General features: G+C 36.6%; 1 protein-coding gene across 2 annotated transcripts; it reads right to left on the reverse strand.

Annotated features, from left to right (window-relative positions):
* Nucleotides 1-1,076: 1,076 nt before the first annotated feature.
* LOC120535301 (glucose-fructose oxidoreductase domain-containing protein 2-like) lies at nucleotides 1,077-19,234 on the reverse strand. Of its 2 annotated transcripts, none has more exons than XM_039763049.1 (3): nucleotides 17,987-19,234; nucleotides 13,147-13,491; nucleotides 1,077-3,624 (listed from the first exon to the last, which is right to left on the reverse strand). In XM_039763049.1, exons 2-3 carry the CDS (start codon nucleotides 13,397-13,399, stop codon nucleotides 2,723-2,725), a joined length of 1,155 nt encoding a protein of 384 aa, XP_039618983.1. In that variant the 5' UTR covers nucleotides 13,400-13,491; nucleotides 17,987-19,234; the 3' UTR covers nucleotides 1,077-2,722. The 2 variants fall into 2 exon arrangements, with proteins under 2 accessions (XP_039618983.1, XP_039618984.1); XM_039763050.1 differs by lacking the exon at nucleotides 17,987-19,234 and adding an exon at nucleotides 16,994-17,074.
* Nucleotides 19,235-19,541: the final 307 nt, after the last annotated feature.

Consider the following 19,541-nt stretch of genomic DNA (forward strand, 5'->3'; position numbering starts at 1 on the left):
AACATAATTTATTGATTTCCATTATTTTAAATTTAACAACGTCATGTCAATACTCTTTACCATGTCTGCTCAAGTCAAAAGCTTCACTGCATGAGTCTGAGAGGTGCAGTTAAGATGCTGCAGAGCTGCCATATGTGTACTTTGCATTCAGTCAGGTGTAGATTTCTAACTGTCACTCACACCACTGTATTACATATTTTTTTGTAAGTGTACGAGTTTTAAATGAAGATCAACTCATTTGTTCATTTCTCTGTTATAAAAACCAGATTAAAGAAATGTTAAATACTTGACAACTCAAAACACAATTGTAAAAAGTAGACCCACACTGTTGTACTTCAAAAAGATTTAAAAGCATCCTTGAGGAAAATATATATACCTATATTGATAAGAGTCCAATCCATGTTTTTGCCTTAAAGCGACCCAAATCTGATTTTTTAAGGACTGTATGGACATTGAAATCCAATCTTTTTCAAATCAGATTTGAGTCACTTTCAGATGTGGTCCTGGATCAGATACCTATATGATTCTTGGCCATGCAACATATTTTTTTTCCCCCTATACACGGGCTGAGCACTATTGTCATCAGCCAGCACAACAATGGAGGAGAGTTACAACTCTGACAACAGTCATGGTCCCACCATTGCTGGCTTCTTTCATATACCCATACATCTCATTGTGCAGTAGTGCTAGCAATAGCTGTGAAAACAGCAAAGACTAGCCATCTGGGTATTTTTCACCTTCTCGACCTAACCATATACAACTGACAAAACTGATTGTCATCCTCCAGAGCAATGTGATGCATACACTAACTACTAACATGTCCATTTTGTGATTCATACCCTAACTACTAACATGTCCATTTTCTCAGTTTTAGTACCATCAGTTCTCTCACAAACATGACATTTTTTGTTTTGATAAAGATGACTTGTGCATAGGCACATCAGAGGACACTTGAACTTACGTGAACCATCAAGACAGGCAAATCTAACCTGAGCAAAAAATCAGAAATTGAGCAATGAGGCTTGTAATGTGAATGTAGAAGGACCTCCAGAGACATTACAAACAGCAATAGACTATAGGCTTCAGCACATTTATTACAGTTACAGTTAAATATGAAACACAGTTTAAAAGAAATTATTAAAAACATGATATCTGGGCATACGCCATACAGTAATGTCACCAAAATAAAACCATATAAATCTTTTTTTATATATAAAAGTTCCTTTTAAATCTATACCCAAAAATTAATAAATAGCCATCTAGAAATTACAGTACATCTTATAAGAAAAAGATCTGTGTTTATAGTTTTTAAATAAGCGATTATTTAATAAAGTTTTAAAGGAAAACTCCCATAATAAATACATTCCACCTGCTTATTTAAATTGTAAAATAAATCCATAGTGCTACTGAAGCACTTTACTGCGCGCGCTACCCCGGCACTCCCACCCATTTCCAGTGTTCAAACTATTCATTTTGAGGTGTGCTGCTGCCTTTCCTCATCTTGTATACCATCAGGGTTCAAGACCTGGGTTAGTTTTAACTGTATGAACAATATGAGAAACTCCACAGTGCCCTCTGAAATTAAACAATTACCATAACCTATGCCAACAACCAAAAAGTGGCTTCGGCGATCTAAAAGGTGGTATTCAAGGCTTCACCAAACATTTTTTTGACAGTAGTCTTCATAGTTTAAATAACACACAAGCATACAACAATAGATGACTAACTTTATGTGGGGAGCCAAAGAGCTAGCCAAAAGTTTTTGTTTTGTTTTTAAAACAGTAGATCTAAAAATGTGTATTCTATAAAGGCTTAATTGTGCTAGAAATTTACATTTTTAAATAAATTTAACCTGAGAAAGGGAGGAACAATCTATAGTAATCATACTTTTTTTGATCTGAAAACCATAAAAAGGAAAAACAAAATCTTAAAACTCATACTAAGCACTGTCTTTGTCTGTTACTTTGTGCTATTGACTTGTTACTGTTTTCACTGTATGATAATATGCTATTTTTACCTTATCTTTTGAATTATACATGAAGCAAAATGATAAACTTTGTGCTAACCAGAACATTGAGTAACATACCACTTCTAAATGCACGAAGTTGTTTTATAGGAGTTTTTGCACTTCAGCTTCCTGCAGGTTGACCAGAACATTTCCTCTTCCAGAAAAAAAAACAATCATTAAAACTTTGTGGCTGCCACAGAAAATCAAAACTGTGAGCCAAAAAAATGTAATTATTAGTTATGCCTCATTCAGCAGAGGCTTCAGGACCCATTGGATTTACTCGGAGAACAGAAAAAAAAACATTTATAAAAAACAGTAAAAATATGAAAGAAAAAATAATGAGAATTGTCTTGAATATAAACATGGCTCAAATCAGGTAATTATGGCATTTGGGAATTCAGCTTCTTGAAATAAAACAGTAGTTACTCTGATATTCAGGAGCTGTATAAGGATAGGCATCCAATAAAAGCCAAAATGCTAATGTGAAGAAGAAACCAGAAAAGGTTTAAAGTGCTGCTGGCCGGCCACTCAAAACAACAATCTACCAAAGTTCACGAAATTAGGATAAAGAAAAAAGTAATATATTAACCTGCCAGTATAAAATTAACAAACTGTGGTCAAACACCATTAAGGACACTAACATTTGCAGAAGGTATTTTTCCCTCCCCATTTTTGAGAATTTCAGTCGGCTTAACCTCTGCCAGTCTTCCGCAGCTATAAATTATTCCTTTGGATAGCATCACAAAGATTCTGGTTAGCATCAGGTTCTTTAGTCATTAACTCCACCACCTCCCACTCTCCAGACCTGCTGGACTTTTTGATGGCATCCACAACGCTCTGCATGTAAAGCCCATCTTCAAAAGAAGCTGCCATAGAGACGGGCCCTTGGTCCCAGGTTCTACGGTCATCCTGTCCCTGAAAGGACTGCCGAATAGCCTGCACCATGCAGACCATTCCTTTCAGGTACAGTAAAGGTATGTCTCTCAGTCCCTTCTCAAAACATCCAGTTGTGCAGATACCAGATGTGTCAGCCAATAACAACTCTTCCTGGAAAGAGGTATTTTTATGGCCATACAAGTCTGTACCTCGGGCCACAAGCCTTCCAGTGGAACCTACAACCATCACTTCATGCACAAAAGCACCTGGCATGTTGAAGTTCAAGGTAACGGTGCTACAGATCCCTCCAGTCATCATCATTTGAAAAAAGCAAAAATCATCACTGGTAACATGCCGGATACCATGAATAGCACCATTCTGTTTCACAAAAGTCTTCAACAGCCCATGAACCTTCTCTGCTCTTTGACCAGTGAGGTGACTTAAAAGATCCACAATGTATGTCCCCATGGTGTGAAGTCCACCACCTCCCATCATCTCATCACAAATCCAGTTATAGCTTTTGCTTAGTAGGCTGCCCCAGTAAACACGCACATCACACACCATTACTTCTCCAATGTATCCTTCATCAATCAGTTCTTTCATTCGTATAAAAACAGGAAGAAAACGTAGCACATTTCCCATCAGGCTCATTAGCTTTGGATAGTAGCGAGCAGCTGTTACCATTTTAAACGCATCCACTGAAGTGGCAGCTTTTTCACAGATTACATTCTTCCCAATTCCTAGAAAAAAAAAAAATAAGTTAAAGCAATCTGAAAGCTTTTATAAAAAGAAAATTCATGTCAGCTACAATCTACTGCAAATTATTATTTAGCAAAAGCTTAACTGGTGAATTTATCCCACATTGTGATTTAAATACTCGATAGTACTGATGCAATTTGCTTTTGAGAATTACATTTTTTTCATATATAAAACTAGGTTTTTCTTGCAGATACGACTCTTCATTAGGAAGAAACACTACTTTTCCCTGATGTCAACACGAATTAGATGATCTACAAGTCTCCAACTTAAAGTTTAAATCCAGAAAATGTATTCAATCTTATTTCCCTGTTACATTATTTCACAGAGTAATAATTTCCGTTTGTTTGCACTAATGCAATCTTTACTATCATTTTTTTGAAATTTAGTACTTTCATTATCTTTAACCTACTCTGCATATTGCGCCATTTTTTGAATTCTTTACAACGTTCTACTTTGTCATCTACTCTGGCCCCGGGCATGGTTAAATCTCTTGGCACAAAGTCTCATCTCGCGGGACGTGAAAGGATCTCTCTGAAAAAGTCACGTCTCGTACCAGGAATTTTTTATTATAATAGAAAGATTATTATAAACTATGTTTCCAGTATAGAATTTTAGGGAAACATCTAAACTTCGTCTGACTATGAATATATATGTCTGTTACACATTCAAATACCCCACCAGTAAGGAACATAAGTCTGCTATTTCCATTTCAAGTTCAGGGAAAGATGAAGCCTTTCATCACAGCATTTAAAAAAAGGAAGGAACCTGGGTGTGCTGCTAGTCCATACTAGGACACAATCACTCCTTCTAAGCAATTTACAAGATACCAATTAACCCAACATACACAACTTTTGAATATGAGGTAGAACTGGATCTTACTAAGAGAAAAACCACATGGACACAGAAGGAAAGCGCAAACACCAGAAGCACCAACTATTGTACCAATCCCAAAAATAAACTGAATATTTAAGTTAACAAAAATCATCCCTAAAGCCACCCCATTCTCTGGTTAATTTAATTTACCAGATTGGAAGATACTGCCCTGTTTTGTGAAAACTATGACCTGTATATCCAAGGGGAAAGCATGCCTGACACAGTTATCCTGATTTGTTCTATTTCAATGCAAATGTGTTTCCGCTGGCCTCTCCAGGACAGGAAGGTTTGTTTCAAAAACATAAAAAACAATGCATGTCACCAACAGGGACCACAAGTGAAATGTTTATACTTGTTTTTATGATTTCCTGCTTCTTCAACAATAATAGTTTTCATAAAGACCCATTTTCACTATATTTAATTTTTTAGATTAAAGGGGACAAGCACAAAAATTTGCATTTTAACAAAAATGATCTTCCATCATTTATTGTATAACAGTAAATCAATTTTGACATCAAGTATACCCTGTGCCAAAAAATAAGACTGACAGCAATTTTGAAAAGCACAAAAAGTATTTAATCATGACTACACCCCTTGCTTGTCTATGCAGTGACTGCCTTAAACAAAATATTAGTCTTCATTTACAGTGGCGTGAAAAACTATTTGCCCCCTTCCTTATTTCTTATTCTTTTGCATGTTTGTCACACAAAATGTTTCTAATCATCAAACACATTTAACCATTAGTCAAATATAACACAATTAAACAAAAAATGCAGTTTTTAAATGATGGTTTTTATTATTTAGGGAGAAAAAAAATCCAAACCTACATGGCCCTGTGTGAAAAAGTAATTGCCCCCTTGTTAAAAAATAACCTAACTGTGGTGTATCACACTTGAGTTCAATTTCCATAGCCACCCCCAGGCCTGATTACTGCCACACCTGTTTCAATCAAGAAATCACTTAAATAGGAGCTGCCTGACACAGAGAAGTAGACCAAAATCACCTCAAAAGCTAGACATCATGCCAAGATCCAAAGAAAGTCAGGAACAAATGAGAACAGAAGTAATTGAGATCTATCAGTCTGGTGAAGGTTATAAAGCCATTTCTAAAGCTTTGGGACTCCAGCGAACCCCAGTGAGAGCCATTATCCACAAATGGCAAAAACATGGAACAGTGGTGAACCTTCCCAGGAGTGGCCGGCCGACCAAAATTACCCCAAGAGAGCAGAGACGACTCATCCGAGAGGTCACAAAAGTCCCCAGGACAACGTCTAAAGAACTGCAGGCCTCACTTGCCTCAATTAAGGTCAGTGTTCACGACTCCACCATAAGAAAGAGACTGGGCAAAACGGCCTGCATGGCAGATTTCCAAGACACAAACCACTGTTAAGCAAAAAGAACATTAGGGCTCGTCTCAATTTTGCTAAGAAACATCTCAATGATTGCCAAGACTTTTGGGATAATACCTTGTGAACTGATGAGACAAAAGTTGAACTTTTTGGAAGGCAAATGTCCCGTTACATCTGGCGTAAGAGGAACACAGCATTTCAGAAAAAGAACATCATACCAACAGTAAAATATGGTGGTGGTAGTGTGATGGTCTGGGGTTGTTTTGCTGCTTCAGGACCTGGAAGGCTTGCTGTGATAGATGGAACCATGAATTCTACTGTCTACCAAAAAATCCTGAAGGAGAATGTCCGCCATCTGTTCGTCAACTCAAGCTGAAGCGATCTTGGGTACTGCAACAGGACAATGACCCAAAACACACCAGCAAATCCACCTCTGAATGGCTGAAGAAAAACAAAATGAAGACTTTGGAGTGGCCTAGTCAAAGTCCTGACCTGAATCCAATTGAGATGCTATGGCATGACCTTAAAAAGGCGGTTCATGCTAGAAAACCCTCAAATAAAGCTGAATTACAACAATTCTGCAAAGATGAGTGGGCCAAAATTCCACCAGAGCGCTGTAAAAGACTAATTGGAAGTTATCGCAAACGCTTGATTGCAGTTATTGCTGCTAAGGGTGGCCCAACCAGTTATTAGGTTCAGGGGGCAATTACTTTTTCACACATGGCCATGTAGGTTTGCATTTTTTCTCCCTAAATAATAAAAACCATCATTTAAAAACTGCATTTTGTGTTTACTTGTGTTATATTTGACTAATGGTTAAATGTGTTTGATGATCAGAAACATTTAGTGTGACAAACATGCAAAAGAATAAGAAATCAAGAAGGGGGCAAATAGTTTTTCACACCACTGTAGTCATTATCACCTACTCCAAAAAAAACAACAAAAAAACCCATGTTGTAAATACAGTTGCCTTGAGTGCAGCCAGGCAAGAAAAAAAACTCTTAAAGGACAGCTGAAAGGAAACATTTCTCCGCCTTATTAGAAATACCACTCTATCACAAGACCAGCCACAGGTCCCATTCTGCAGTCTACAGGGCCATGAATAACAATGAACTACAGCAAGGAAATAGCTGGGTGGGTACAAACCTGTTTTATCATGCCTCATCTAGTAACTTGTAGGAATTTCTTAGGTAGGAAAAACCAAAAAAAAAAGGTGCTGGACACGTGGAGATGATGCCTTCATCTGTGCTTCATTCAGTACAGCACTATGGCTAAGTAACCAATTAAGCTCACCAAAAATTTGTTAAACATAACTGCTGCAATGCAAATGATTTAGTGTGAACCTGATATGCTACAATGCAAAACAGCTTAATTATAATTCCTGTAAAAATAAATGTTACCTTCAATTGAGAAACACAATTAAGCATAAAAACACTTTGCAACTAAATAAATGGAGGATTAAATTGAAGAGAACATCACTAACTAGCAAAGACATGCCTGCCAAACAGGCCACATCATACTCGAAAATTGTCAATTAGGCTTAACCTAAAATTAATCTACTTTTCTTTACAATTTAGCCCATATAACCATTCTTACTTCTTATTAATGTGCACATTTCTCTCCCCAGGGAAACATTATTTTACTTTTCTTTTTTTATGAGTGGATAAAGTACGTATGAAGTTACTGTTGCTAGACCTAATGTGTGATGTTTATCATCTAATTGGGATGGATGGGTTGTTGTAAAGATTACATTGACTTCACATTCACTATAGTTTAAGTACTGTATATGATTAGGCTATCTTCACTATAAATCAAATTCTAAATTTTAGCTTTTTCAGAAATTATGGTACATTCATGAATAGCAGGAGTATGGACTGACCAGACAAGACAAGTTACATTTATAAATCTGAACTGATTAACGTTCGAATAATGCAACATTGGTTTTGAAAGTGTTCTATCTCAGGGGTGGGGGTTGATTTGTTTTCAATCTTATTTTTGTAAAAATTTATTTGTATGGAATGTTGTGTGATTTCAATAAAATAGTAAAACAAATATAAATAAATAAATAAAAGTATTCTATCAGATACCAATTAACCCAACATGCACAACTTTGCAATCATTGCACACCATTCATAGAAGACCCTCTGGCAGTGGTCAATGATGTTATTGCATCCATGCCAGCACAGCAGTGTCCTCAATAACTGAATCTGAAGATAGTCATCTGTAAAATAAATCTAACTCGCCACTGCAGACACTCACCAGTTGTTTTAAGCAACTTTGACAAGTGGTCAAGAATAACTTATTTATATAAATGATTTGTTATAAAAATAACCAACTCTAAAAAAAAAATCCTTTTTTCAACTTTATTTCAGTTTTTTAATTCTAATTTCCAGTGCTGCTAATTGCACTTAGAAATCAAACAAGGATAAGGCATTCTGTAACATTTGCTAACAGATAACTAACTTTAAAAATCATTTTGTTAAGTGGACTGACTGGTGTTAGCTAGATACAGTCATCCATTTACTAACTTCAAAAATAAATAAAAAGCCAAAAGATGCCTGATCTAAGGTAGATATTTACGGCATAAGCCAATGGCAATGAGTGAAACATTTCTTAACATTTCAATAGTCATCTTATTTCAAAAAAGTATAATGAATTATATTCACAGAAACTGTATTCCAATCCTTCACCCCAATACAAGAATGCCAACAGTCTTTTTTTTTTTTCCAACATGAGGATCAAAAGAAAAAAATATCATATGCTGTACAATTAGGTAGAAGATAACTGGCCTGTGTTGACCAGTGGACCAGCTCTCTGTACAGATATGGGATGTCACGGGTGTCTGTCCTTTGGTCTACACAACAATAATAATAATACATTTTATTTATATAGCACCTTTCCCATACTCAAGGCGCTTACATATAGATTTATGGCCTAACCTACTGTACACTGCTGGAAGTTGGCTTTAAAAAGTGACCAAGCAGCACTGCAAGAATTCATCAGAAGAGAATAAGAAGAAGCATCCATCTAAAAAACCATAGAGAAGTTTCTAATTCAAACATGACTCAAGCAACTATCCCATTTAAACAAAAAAAATAATTATCAGTCGGAGTTATTGCTTTGAAACAAAAAACAAACAAGATCAGTACACTCCATCACAGAAAACAGACTTTAAAAAGAAGAAAAAAATGTTTTACTCTCTTCCTTTACGGGGAATTGAAAAAGGAAACATTTCCACAAATGTCACACCCAGTTACAAAAAGTAACATTAACAGTTTTCCTTTTGGAAATTTTAACAGGGAGCTGTTAAAAACCCATCTTTAAACCCTTGGTTCAAAAGTTTGTCTAGTTTCTTTGAACTTTCTCGAATTTTGTTATATCTCATCTTACTTGACTGGCTACCCCTACAGTCAATTACCACCAGTTTCCTTTCGAGGTTCTGTCACTCTGTGAGCACACCCTAAAAAATAGTTTTCCCTCCATTTCTCCTCTGTCATGCAAGACCTTTAATGTATACTGTTGTCTGCAATTCTTTTCCTGTTTTTGTGATAAGATCTCAAATAAATGTTTATTTTTTCAGCTAGGATTAAACTCTGGTGTCATCTCCAAAAGCAACCCATAACATAATAATCTTTCTAAGAACAGTGAACAATGCTTTACGACATGTATTGCTTTAAACAAATTATTCAAACTGTCTTAAATAAATATAACAACAACTATAATACTTTAAAGTGCAGGCCTCAGATTTCACATTTGCTGAATATTTTCAAATATCTCTGAACAATGACTTTTGCTAATCTATACATTTGCATGGATAAAGACAGAGAGTATACTTATAGCCCACAGGGCAATGCACAGGAAAAGGAAACAACCCTTATCAGGATTCTGCTTCACGCAGCTTTCCTGCCTAGAATTAAGTAATTAGGAGCAAACAAAAAGCAAACAAGGGGGGATTTTCTCAATATAAATCTCTACATTCTTAAACCAAATGAATTAATAAAAACTGACAGTGAGATTTAGGCTGCAAGGTTAAGGCAGATTACAACATTAGATAAATTTAGAAGAGAACAGGCCATTCACCCCAACAAAGCTTGCCAGTCCTAACCGCTTAACTCCTCCAAAATAACACAATAACAAGTCAAGTTTTGAAGGTCCCTAAAGTTCTACCATCTACCACACTACTTGGTCACTTATACCAAGTGTCTATCGTCTATGGTTCTCTGTGGGAAGACAAACTACCTAATGTTTGTGTGAAATTGCCCCTAACAAGTTTCCAACTATGATCCCAGGTCCTTGTTGAACAAATTTTAAAATAACAGTCTCAATCCACTGTATTAATTCCTTTCATAATTTTCAACACTTCAATCATGTGTCCTCTTAATCTCCTTTTGCTAAAACTGAAAGCTCTATTATTCTTTCCTCATAATGCATCCCCTTTAGCCCTGGAATCAGCCTAGTCACTCTTCTCTGGAGCTTTTTCAGTGCCTTATATGCTTTCTTTGTAGCCTGGGGACTAAAACAGTGCACAATACTCCATATGAGGCCTCACCAGTGAATTATAAAGCTTCAGCATAACTGCCTTGGACCTGAACTCAACAGATCAGGGCATTATATAAACCAACAATAGGTTAGCCTTCTTAATAATTCTTAACAATATCTGTCTTGATAGTGAGGAGTCCACTATGACTCCTAAAACCTTCACATATGGTGTACAACAACTTTCAGGACTTCCAATGCATCATAGCCCAAGAGTGCTGGGATGAAATCCTGGTGTATGTATGTAAGTGCCATGAAGGACAAATGGGTATGCCAGATGGATGAAGAAATGAGAGGGCATTGTCAGGGTAGGACCTCCCTGTTGTCCTCATGACCCGGAAATGCTTCCAAGAGGAGACACGATGGGACCGGAAGAATCCCCAGTTTTAAAGAAGCCCTCTGCCTCACCTGGAGAAGTCAGAGTCAGGCGACACTCAACAAGAGGAGCAGAAGGAATGAAAGAAGATACACTTGTTTATATTGTGGTTTAGTTTCTTTTTATGTGTGGTGATTTATTTTTGCAAATAAAATCCTTAATTTGAAAATTGGACTATGTTGGGTACGATTGTGTCTGAGGTTTGAAGACACCTTGTGGTCAAAGTATGTTATCCCAATACATCCAAGGTTTTTCCTACAGGTGCTTCACCTTCTTTACATCTCAAAAATCCTACTCCAGAGTCCTAAATAAAAGAACCCACTCGGACTCATCCAGGCAAGTCACAGTCTGGTGGAAGTGGTCAAAGCTCACCACGGAGGTGTAGAGGAAGAGAGAGGGAAGAAAAAGCATGGAAACTTTTGTGTGTATTGCATTTTTGGAACCTTTTTGGAAGGTAGTGTGAAAATAACTCAGCTTTGTTTTAATGGGACTTATATCTGTGAGGTTGTTTCTAAAGTTGGGCAATTACTGGCGCCCACTACTGTCCAAACCATATATAGAACCATTCAGAAAGCAGACATGCGTGTCTGTTTTCCTTCTTACAATTCCAATCCCTCACTGTACAACCAATAGTAAATGTTTATTTCATTTTCTGGTACAGATAGTATATAACTTTTTTTTAGATGTTTAATATTCAGGTCTTGACTGAAATTATTTTTAAAGATATGAAATTTAACATTCCCTCTTGTATTACTGATTTAATTATGCATCATTAATTTGAATGTGTTATGTGTGTTACAACTGTAAGTGCAAAATATTATTTTATCGTGACTTGAACTATTACAACATTTTTTACATAGCAAATATTTTATAATGCAAAACATAAAATGTTCAAGGAAAACTAACCATTATGATTAACATGATTAAAAAAAGGTATAATATTGCCATTCCAACAGGGGTTTAATACACTGTTTTCAACTCTCCTTACAACCCTCATACTAATTTAGGCAAGCGTTTCTTTTCACACTTCTTATACAAAAGTTAGTTGTGTATCTTTCTTAAAATATACTGCGAGGCAGCAGCGCTACCACTGCGCCACCGTGCCGCCCAAAATAAGAACACATATACAAAAATAAAAGTCTGACAGAATTAATTCATGACATGACATGATATGGCTATGAACAAACAAACCATTTACTGGCAAAACATCAGTTTTGGAGTTTGAGTACTCTGGATTATTGGATGAGAAGCGTTCTCTCTCTATGATATTAAAAAACTTTTCAGTCGTGTCCACTCCACACTACTCGCCCAATCATTACTCCTGGTGTGCACATCCTTTCTCCATACCACTGTCAGTGCTAACTTGACCTTCAACGCAGTCGGTTATAAAGGCAAGGCAGAAAAGCAAATTTTCTATTCAAGAAAGTCGAATTTTAAATTTCACTAGAAGAAGAACAGCAGGAGCCGATAATGAACGTTGAAGAAAAAAAAAATTAACAAAAAAGAGCTACATATGATAAAAATCAAACAAAGACAATCGTCCAATAAATGAAACAGAGAAAAATACCCTGAACAATATACAAACTGAACTAAAAGGCAAAAAAGCAATATTTACAGAATGTAAGTTAGAGGATAAATTAGCTCATGATATTGTTTTTGACAAAGCATTAATGTAATTTAATTTTTTTATGTACTTTATTATATTTTACTTTTTACTACGTTTTATTATTCATTGGTATTTAAAATAGACAGTTGTAGTGAAATACTCAAGTAACTGATTTTTTATCTATAGCAACTAAGTACCAAGCCATCTTCCTCATGCTCCACACATACTGTTCAGTATACCATCTCTTGAAATACAATTGCTTTGTCTAACGGAGGAGCGACATGACGACCTTCGAGCAACTCGGTCGTGAGATAGCAGGTGCCCAGCACCTGCCCCATGGGATTGGCAAGCGAAGCGAGCAAGAGGTGGAGCCCCCTAGTGGAAAAAAAAGTCTGTCTAAAATTAAACACTCATTTTGTGAAACCAAAAAGTAAAATAAACATCACTACACACACTTTTCTTTTCCTGGGTCACTGTTCCACATAATAAAATAATTTTACAATAATCTGGGAATGTGCTTTTACTCTTAATGAAAAGATAATGAGGATGTATTTATTATTAGCACATTGCTGTAATTGCAGCATGAGCTTGCTGCTTTAGAATTTCAAGTATAAACAATAACTTTTCAATAATAAGACAAAAAGTAGAGTGAGAGAGGTAGAGGACAGACAGAAAGCAAGCAAATTGGAGTATAAAACATTAAACAGGTGAAAGCAGAAACATAAATACCAATGTAATTCGCTATAATGAGCAAACAACCTTACCTAATGCTTTAACAGCAATCTGCCTGGTGAGAGGTGGTGGGATATTGATACAGACAAGATCCACCTCTTGGTGCAGCAAAACGTCATCGGTTCGACTGGTGTAAAAGGAAACCTTCAACTCTGCAGCCAGCTTCTTGGCCTCCTCTTCTGTTCTTCCCCACACAGCTTGCACAGGGAAGCCTTCTGCCCGCAGCAGAGACACCAGGACCCGGGCAGTGCTGCCTGTTCCAAAGACCCCCACACCAGGTAACATTGTCAGTAGGTGTACACTTGTTACTTGGCGGGGCTTGTACTCGGAGTCTAGGACAATGTTCTTAGATGCATTCTTGCCACTTCTTCCGACTTCTAGAAAATGTGAGGAAACACAACATACTAAATAAAGTATTTACTCTTTAAAACATCTAGCATTTATAAGTGAGGCAAATAACACCTAGTCAAACCAGATGGTCTTTGTGTTCATTCATACTGACCTAAACCAACCTGACAGTAATAAAAGAAAAGGACAAATGCCATGAAAAAGATGCACCGATTAATTTGAATAAGTGAATGAAGTCTAGTAATCAAGGGGGCAAACTAGCAAGATATCGAAGAAAGTACAGGAAAGTAGGCTTAAGTATTATAGACATGTGAGGAGGAAAGACAATGAATATGTGAGAAAAAGAGTAACGGAAATGGGAGTACCAGGGAAGTCAATGTGAGTAGGCCAAAGCAAAGGTGAATGAATAAAGTAAAAGAAGATTTAAAAGTAAAAGGTCTGACTGGGAAGGACGTGCAGAACCGAGCTGTATGGGGAGGGCTGATCAGCACATCGACCCCAAATAGAACTGGGAAAAGATGAAAAGCAGCAGAGTTAATGTAGCCATTATATAACAATACCGAAACAAAAAAAAACGCATACACACTTTCCTGAAAGATTTGGCTGATGTAAGTATGGAAACAGGCAGGACTGAAAAAAATAAAATCAGAAATATCTATTACACTAAACAATAATAACAAAATTAAATTAATGCAGGTTTAATCAATTATACAATTAATTTAAAAGATATCTTCTTAAATACTTTCAACTCCATGATTATACATAACCATGTTGAACATTATTATGACAGCCGGATGATGATCAGTGAACATATCACCCACTTCCAGCAAATTATTTGCATTCTCTTTTCAAAATACAACACAAAGTCAGCTAACCTAGTCCCAAAAAGACTTGGTGAAATTTAGTCAGAAGGAATCCTACAATCATTAGCTTCAACAGTAAAATGTTTTTCTTTTATCAATGTCCTCTGTCTATGATCGATAGATAGACTGACTTTAAGGGGAAAGTATTAAAACCATACATCAGAAATGGAAATGTTACACCATAGTTTAAAAAGACTGACTTATGAATGTGCATAATCCTAATGAGCTCAAGTACTGTTCTGCAAACGGGAAACTGGGATGTCTTTTCCAACATTTCTCTTTTTCTAAAAATCTGGGCCACATCTGCTCTAATCAAAGCTTGTTTATTTTTGTGGCATTTTCACAGATATGAAACACAAACACTAGATCATTACCTCTACAGAGATTAACAATCACAATCTATTAATGACAAATGACAATACTACTACTAATTTTGATTATCCATCCAGCTATATCCCAACCTAACTACAGGGTCGTGGGGGTCTGCTGGAGCCAATCCCAGCAGGAAAGGCAGGAAACAAACCCCGGGCAGGGCGCCAACCCACCGCAGCTAATTTTGATTAGCTTGCATAAAAGACTTGCATTAAACACAGCACCAGACAGCAACAAGTAAGGCAATATCCTACTACGATTTATCACTGGAATGTAAATAATATGCTGTAAACAGGGACTTCTGGAATAACATACAACATCTAAACTATGGTCTTAATTTATAAATGAAAAAGCTAAGATAGCAAGGACAATTAATTACAGCACAATTAAACAGAAGAAAACTAAGCAAAATATACATTCAAGTGAGTGACAAAAGGAATGATTTATGGAAAACCTCATAAGATAGAGCAAAGTATTTATTCACAGAAGGGGTGGGATCACAAATTGCACTACCCGCATTCACATTCCAAGACATACATATCAAGGAAAGAGGAAAGTAGGAGAAAGAAGTTAAAATCCAAAAATAAATCCCTAGTTTCTTTTATGGCACAAGTTTGTCTTTTAGTCATCATTTTTTCTACTTTCTTCATGAAATGAAAGACAAGAAGTCGTAATGAAGGCACAACATAGGAAAACCTGGCACTACACAGCAGCTGTATTCCTGCCTGTAAGTGAGGCCTCCATAACAGCAGATTTGCGTCACTGGTCTTCAAAACAGATACACCTTGTGTAATATGCAGAGCCATTTACTGGGTCACTTCTCAGCAGCAGAGAATTAAATTCAAAAGATCTCATTCAAAACACCTCAGCATAAAAACACAAAAACTACTATGACTAATCATTTAAAGACAGGTAGGTGTTGGTAAAAACCACAAATGCAGCACTGTAATTATTTCAGAATCTCAAAATACAGCCGTAAAATAAAAAACCAACATGTTTTAAACTTGGGAAATGTCACATTTGAATAGATATTATGGTATGGCTGAGGATATTTAAAAAAAAAAAAATTACAGCTTTTCCCACCCAACTTTGGAAATTACTAGAAGTTTCATTTACTGAAATAAAGTATAAAGCTCCAAGACAAATCAGGGTAAAAAAGTTCAGACAGTTGATGGATAACAAACTAATTTAACTAAAAATTAGCAAAAGTTTAAATTGCACCCCAGCGGACCTCTCTATAAATAACTAGCTTGAATAAGTCATTGTATACAAAAATAAAATTATGAAACTTTAAACCAATAGGAACAGAAAGGTTGTGTTCAATACTGAGCAATAAATGGCAATTAACCCTAACTTTTTACAGACGAACAAAAGTGATTATTTGCAGGAACTTCCAAAATAGTGTTCCAAAATGCTACTCCAAATGGGCCACTTAGAAAAAACAGTATTAACTTAATAAATCCCATTGTTTTTATATGTTTATAACAAAGACTACAGTAAAAAAAAAAAAAAAAAACTTTTGTATATATTTTATATCTGACTGACCCAAATGTTAAAATAAAACAAGTCATTTAATTGTTGCTAAAATTCATTTTATAATAAATAAATATACATTTAAATCTGTGTTTTAATTCATGTTATTGTATGAAGGTTTGTAATTACCAAATTGGAGATATGCAAAAATATTATGGCACCTTAGTTATCAATTACTTTAGGCAACTAAAGACACTGAAGATGTATAAATCACCTAAATAAACATATGAAAGTATCATGTAAAAATGACACATTTCAAACAAAGCAGTACTGTATACAATGCCAGCCACCTGTAGAGATACAATAAAGTCAACTATTATCAAAATAATGAAGACAAAAACACAATGACTGGCAGAGGATTAGAAAATCTTAAAATTAATTTACACTTCTGCATAAGTTCTCCGCCAGCATTTCAAAGATGATCAGGTTAAGTTAAATGCAAACTCTAAACTGGCCCGGTGTAACAAAGTGTGGGTGCCTGAATGAGTATGGCACTTCATCCAGTGTCGGTCCCTGTTTTGTGTACAATAATGTCAAGACAATCTTCGGGTCCTTAAACCCTGAACTTCATTAATATGGTCATACAATGGATGAATATACAGATGAATAACTCCTCCATTAAAAAACAACATTTTCAAGCATTACAGTATATCATCATCAGGCATGTCCTTGAGGAGAGAATGACAGAAATAACAGAAGTTCAGGAATTAAAACCAGAGGAAAATGAAAGTTCAGGAATTAAAACCAGAGGAAAATGAAATACCTGAGGAATACCATAGTGGATATCAAAGGTATTCATCATCCAAGTAAATGAAAAGAAGAATTAACTGATAAAATAGTCAATCAGTGCTGGTAGAAAGCAAACAACAAGAATGAGTTTTGCTAGTGCCTTTTCCTCTTTGGTGTTTACGTCTAAAGACATTTTCACTAAGTTCATAGACTGCCTGGGACAGCACGCAGATTGACAGAAGGAATTCAGCCATTAGTATACCAAGGCAAACAGGAGCTCACTTAATGTAGGTCGAGCAATTCTTGATCATTTATATTGTTAGCAAAAATACTTGTATTAAGGTTCTGTCTGGGAAAAGCTTATGTCTGGATTATAGACAGCAATATATCACCCAGATCAATGCAGTACTTGCTTTGTCATGTCTTCAAATATCTAACGATTTGTTTCAGCCACAAATTTGTATTTAAAAAAAGAAGACGTTACAACGCTACAAGAGAACGATTAACAGGCAAGACAACTGGCTTGTATCCTGTTCTCCTAACAGATAAATATAAAAAGGGGAGGTTGTATTGAACCTACATCGAAACATGGTTTTGATGAACAAACCCAAGTAACACTCAGAATGCTGTAAAATAATACTTCACTAACTTTAATAAATAGTACACTTGGAAATGCTGTGATACATTACATGTCTACGCAAAACAAAATTATGGAACATACATACAGTTGAGCAGGTGCACCCAACCAAACACAAAGAAGGAGCTAAGCAGATCGCGTACTGTCAAAACACAACTAAAAGCAGACTGGATAACAGATGGGTGGATGGATTGATGAATAAAGAAAGTTAAAAGGAATATTGCGATACTAATATGTATAACGAAAGGATGTTAAAAGACCCCCGGTGCAAGAAGGAAACCAAAACAAGCAGCGATTAGAGTGCTGTCATGGCAGTGACAAGCACCATAGGAGATGAGGAGAGACGCGGCGGGGCCGCACAAAGGTGGAATCGTCGCGGCGAACGCTTACCTGGAGCCTGCTTAACTCCACACGCTTCCCTCGCTGGCTACCGCATGATCACCAAACGCACAATGGCTGGATGTGAAGTCCGACGTCGCTCCCGGTGTGTCAGCAATAAACCTGGACAAGAAAAGGGGGAGTAGGGCTAGGAGAAAGCACCGTTTGGAATTCTTCGTTATTTTATTTTTTTATGTATTATTTTTAGAGAAGACGCGTTTCTATTTTCCCTACTAGTGCGCTAAGGATTGCATTTTCCTATTCGGAAGCCGAGGAACCGCTCATAATTCCGCCTGGCCAGACCTTTGGACTGTGTTAGCCTTGAAACGAACAAAAAGTCGTCGCGTATAAAAGAACCCCCTATAGGTCACCCCTCGCTGCCCGCACCGAGAACGAACCTCCGCCTCAAACCCGCCTTCAGAGGGTCGCACTGCCTGCGCTTAAAGAAACACACACCGTAAAGCTACACATGAGGAAGACATAATGAGTAAACTCACACCGTTGAGGGACGTTTATACACTTGCTGCTAAGAAAAATGACCATCGGTGTGATGCCTTTTTGACGTGTAAGCTACTCAGTGTAGCGCGTTACTTCTGTTAAATAAATAAATAAGGTAAGCTTATCTTAACATTGGCACATGACCACGCCCGTTTTATGCAAATTAAGTAAATTAGCATACAGCAACACCCTTTTTCCTTTGCTCTTTCTTTTTAGAATTATTATTTCAAGTTTGTACTTGCACATCTTTACAATTTATTAAGGCTAAAATTATACAGAATTAACTCATATCTATACATATCAAATCAAACATATTTTTCTAGAGTAGATCTCTATTTTGCCCCTCCCCCTCCTTTCTGAAAATGTTAATCAAATTCAAAAAATTAGTGACGTTTCCCGTTTAGCTCCGACTTAGAAATGAATGCGCGAGCACGTATCTTTCTACGGATCACTGCAAGGTCCATTCTATAAAGCAGGGATGTCAAAGTCAATGTTACTCAGGGCAAAAATAACGTTTTATATAACCAAAGCGGGATGAAATATATCAACAAACAACTACCACCGTTGTTTTGTTTTTCCTTCAAACAAGACATCCCGTTGAAACTGCTTTACCTCTGAATCAGTTCTTGTTCTTGGGCACTACAATAGGCTAGAGAAGCTATTCGGGTCCGAAATAAGCATCTAGTGAAAGAAATGACGTCAGCAAATGTAGTCGAGTGACAGCAGCAGTCAGGACACACGTGACAATATGTAGCTGAAGAAAAGTGCATCCGTTCACACTTGCAATAACGTGCCTCACAGTCGAAACGGCACTTGACCAAATTAAGAAAACGGGTGTAAACGAGCTGGTGATGGATGACATATGCCACATTCAGAGTTGGTCAAATACGGACAGCAATCACGTGTCGACACGCAGATGAGATTTCCAACTACAGCAAAAGTGATTTGACTTTGGACTTTTAACACAGCCTCTCAAGTCCTGCTACTGGCATGGTGTTAGCATGAATATGTCATTTCATCTGCCTGTGCTCCAACTTAAAAAAAAAAAACTATCTCAAATGCTGTACGA

The sequence above is a fragment of the Polypterus senegalus genome, chromosome 9 (assembly GCF_016835505.1).
Source record: "Polypterus senegalus isolate Bchr_013 chromosome 9, ASM1683550v1, whole genome shotgun sequence".
NCBI lineage: Eukaryota > Metazoa > Chordata > Cladistia > Polypteriformes > Polypteridae > Polypterus > Polypterus senegalus.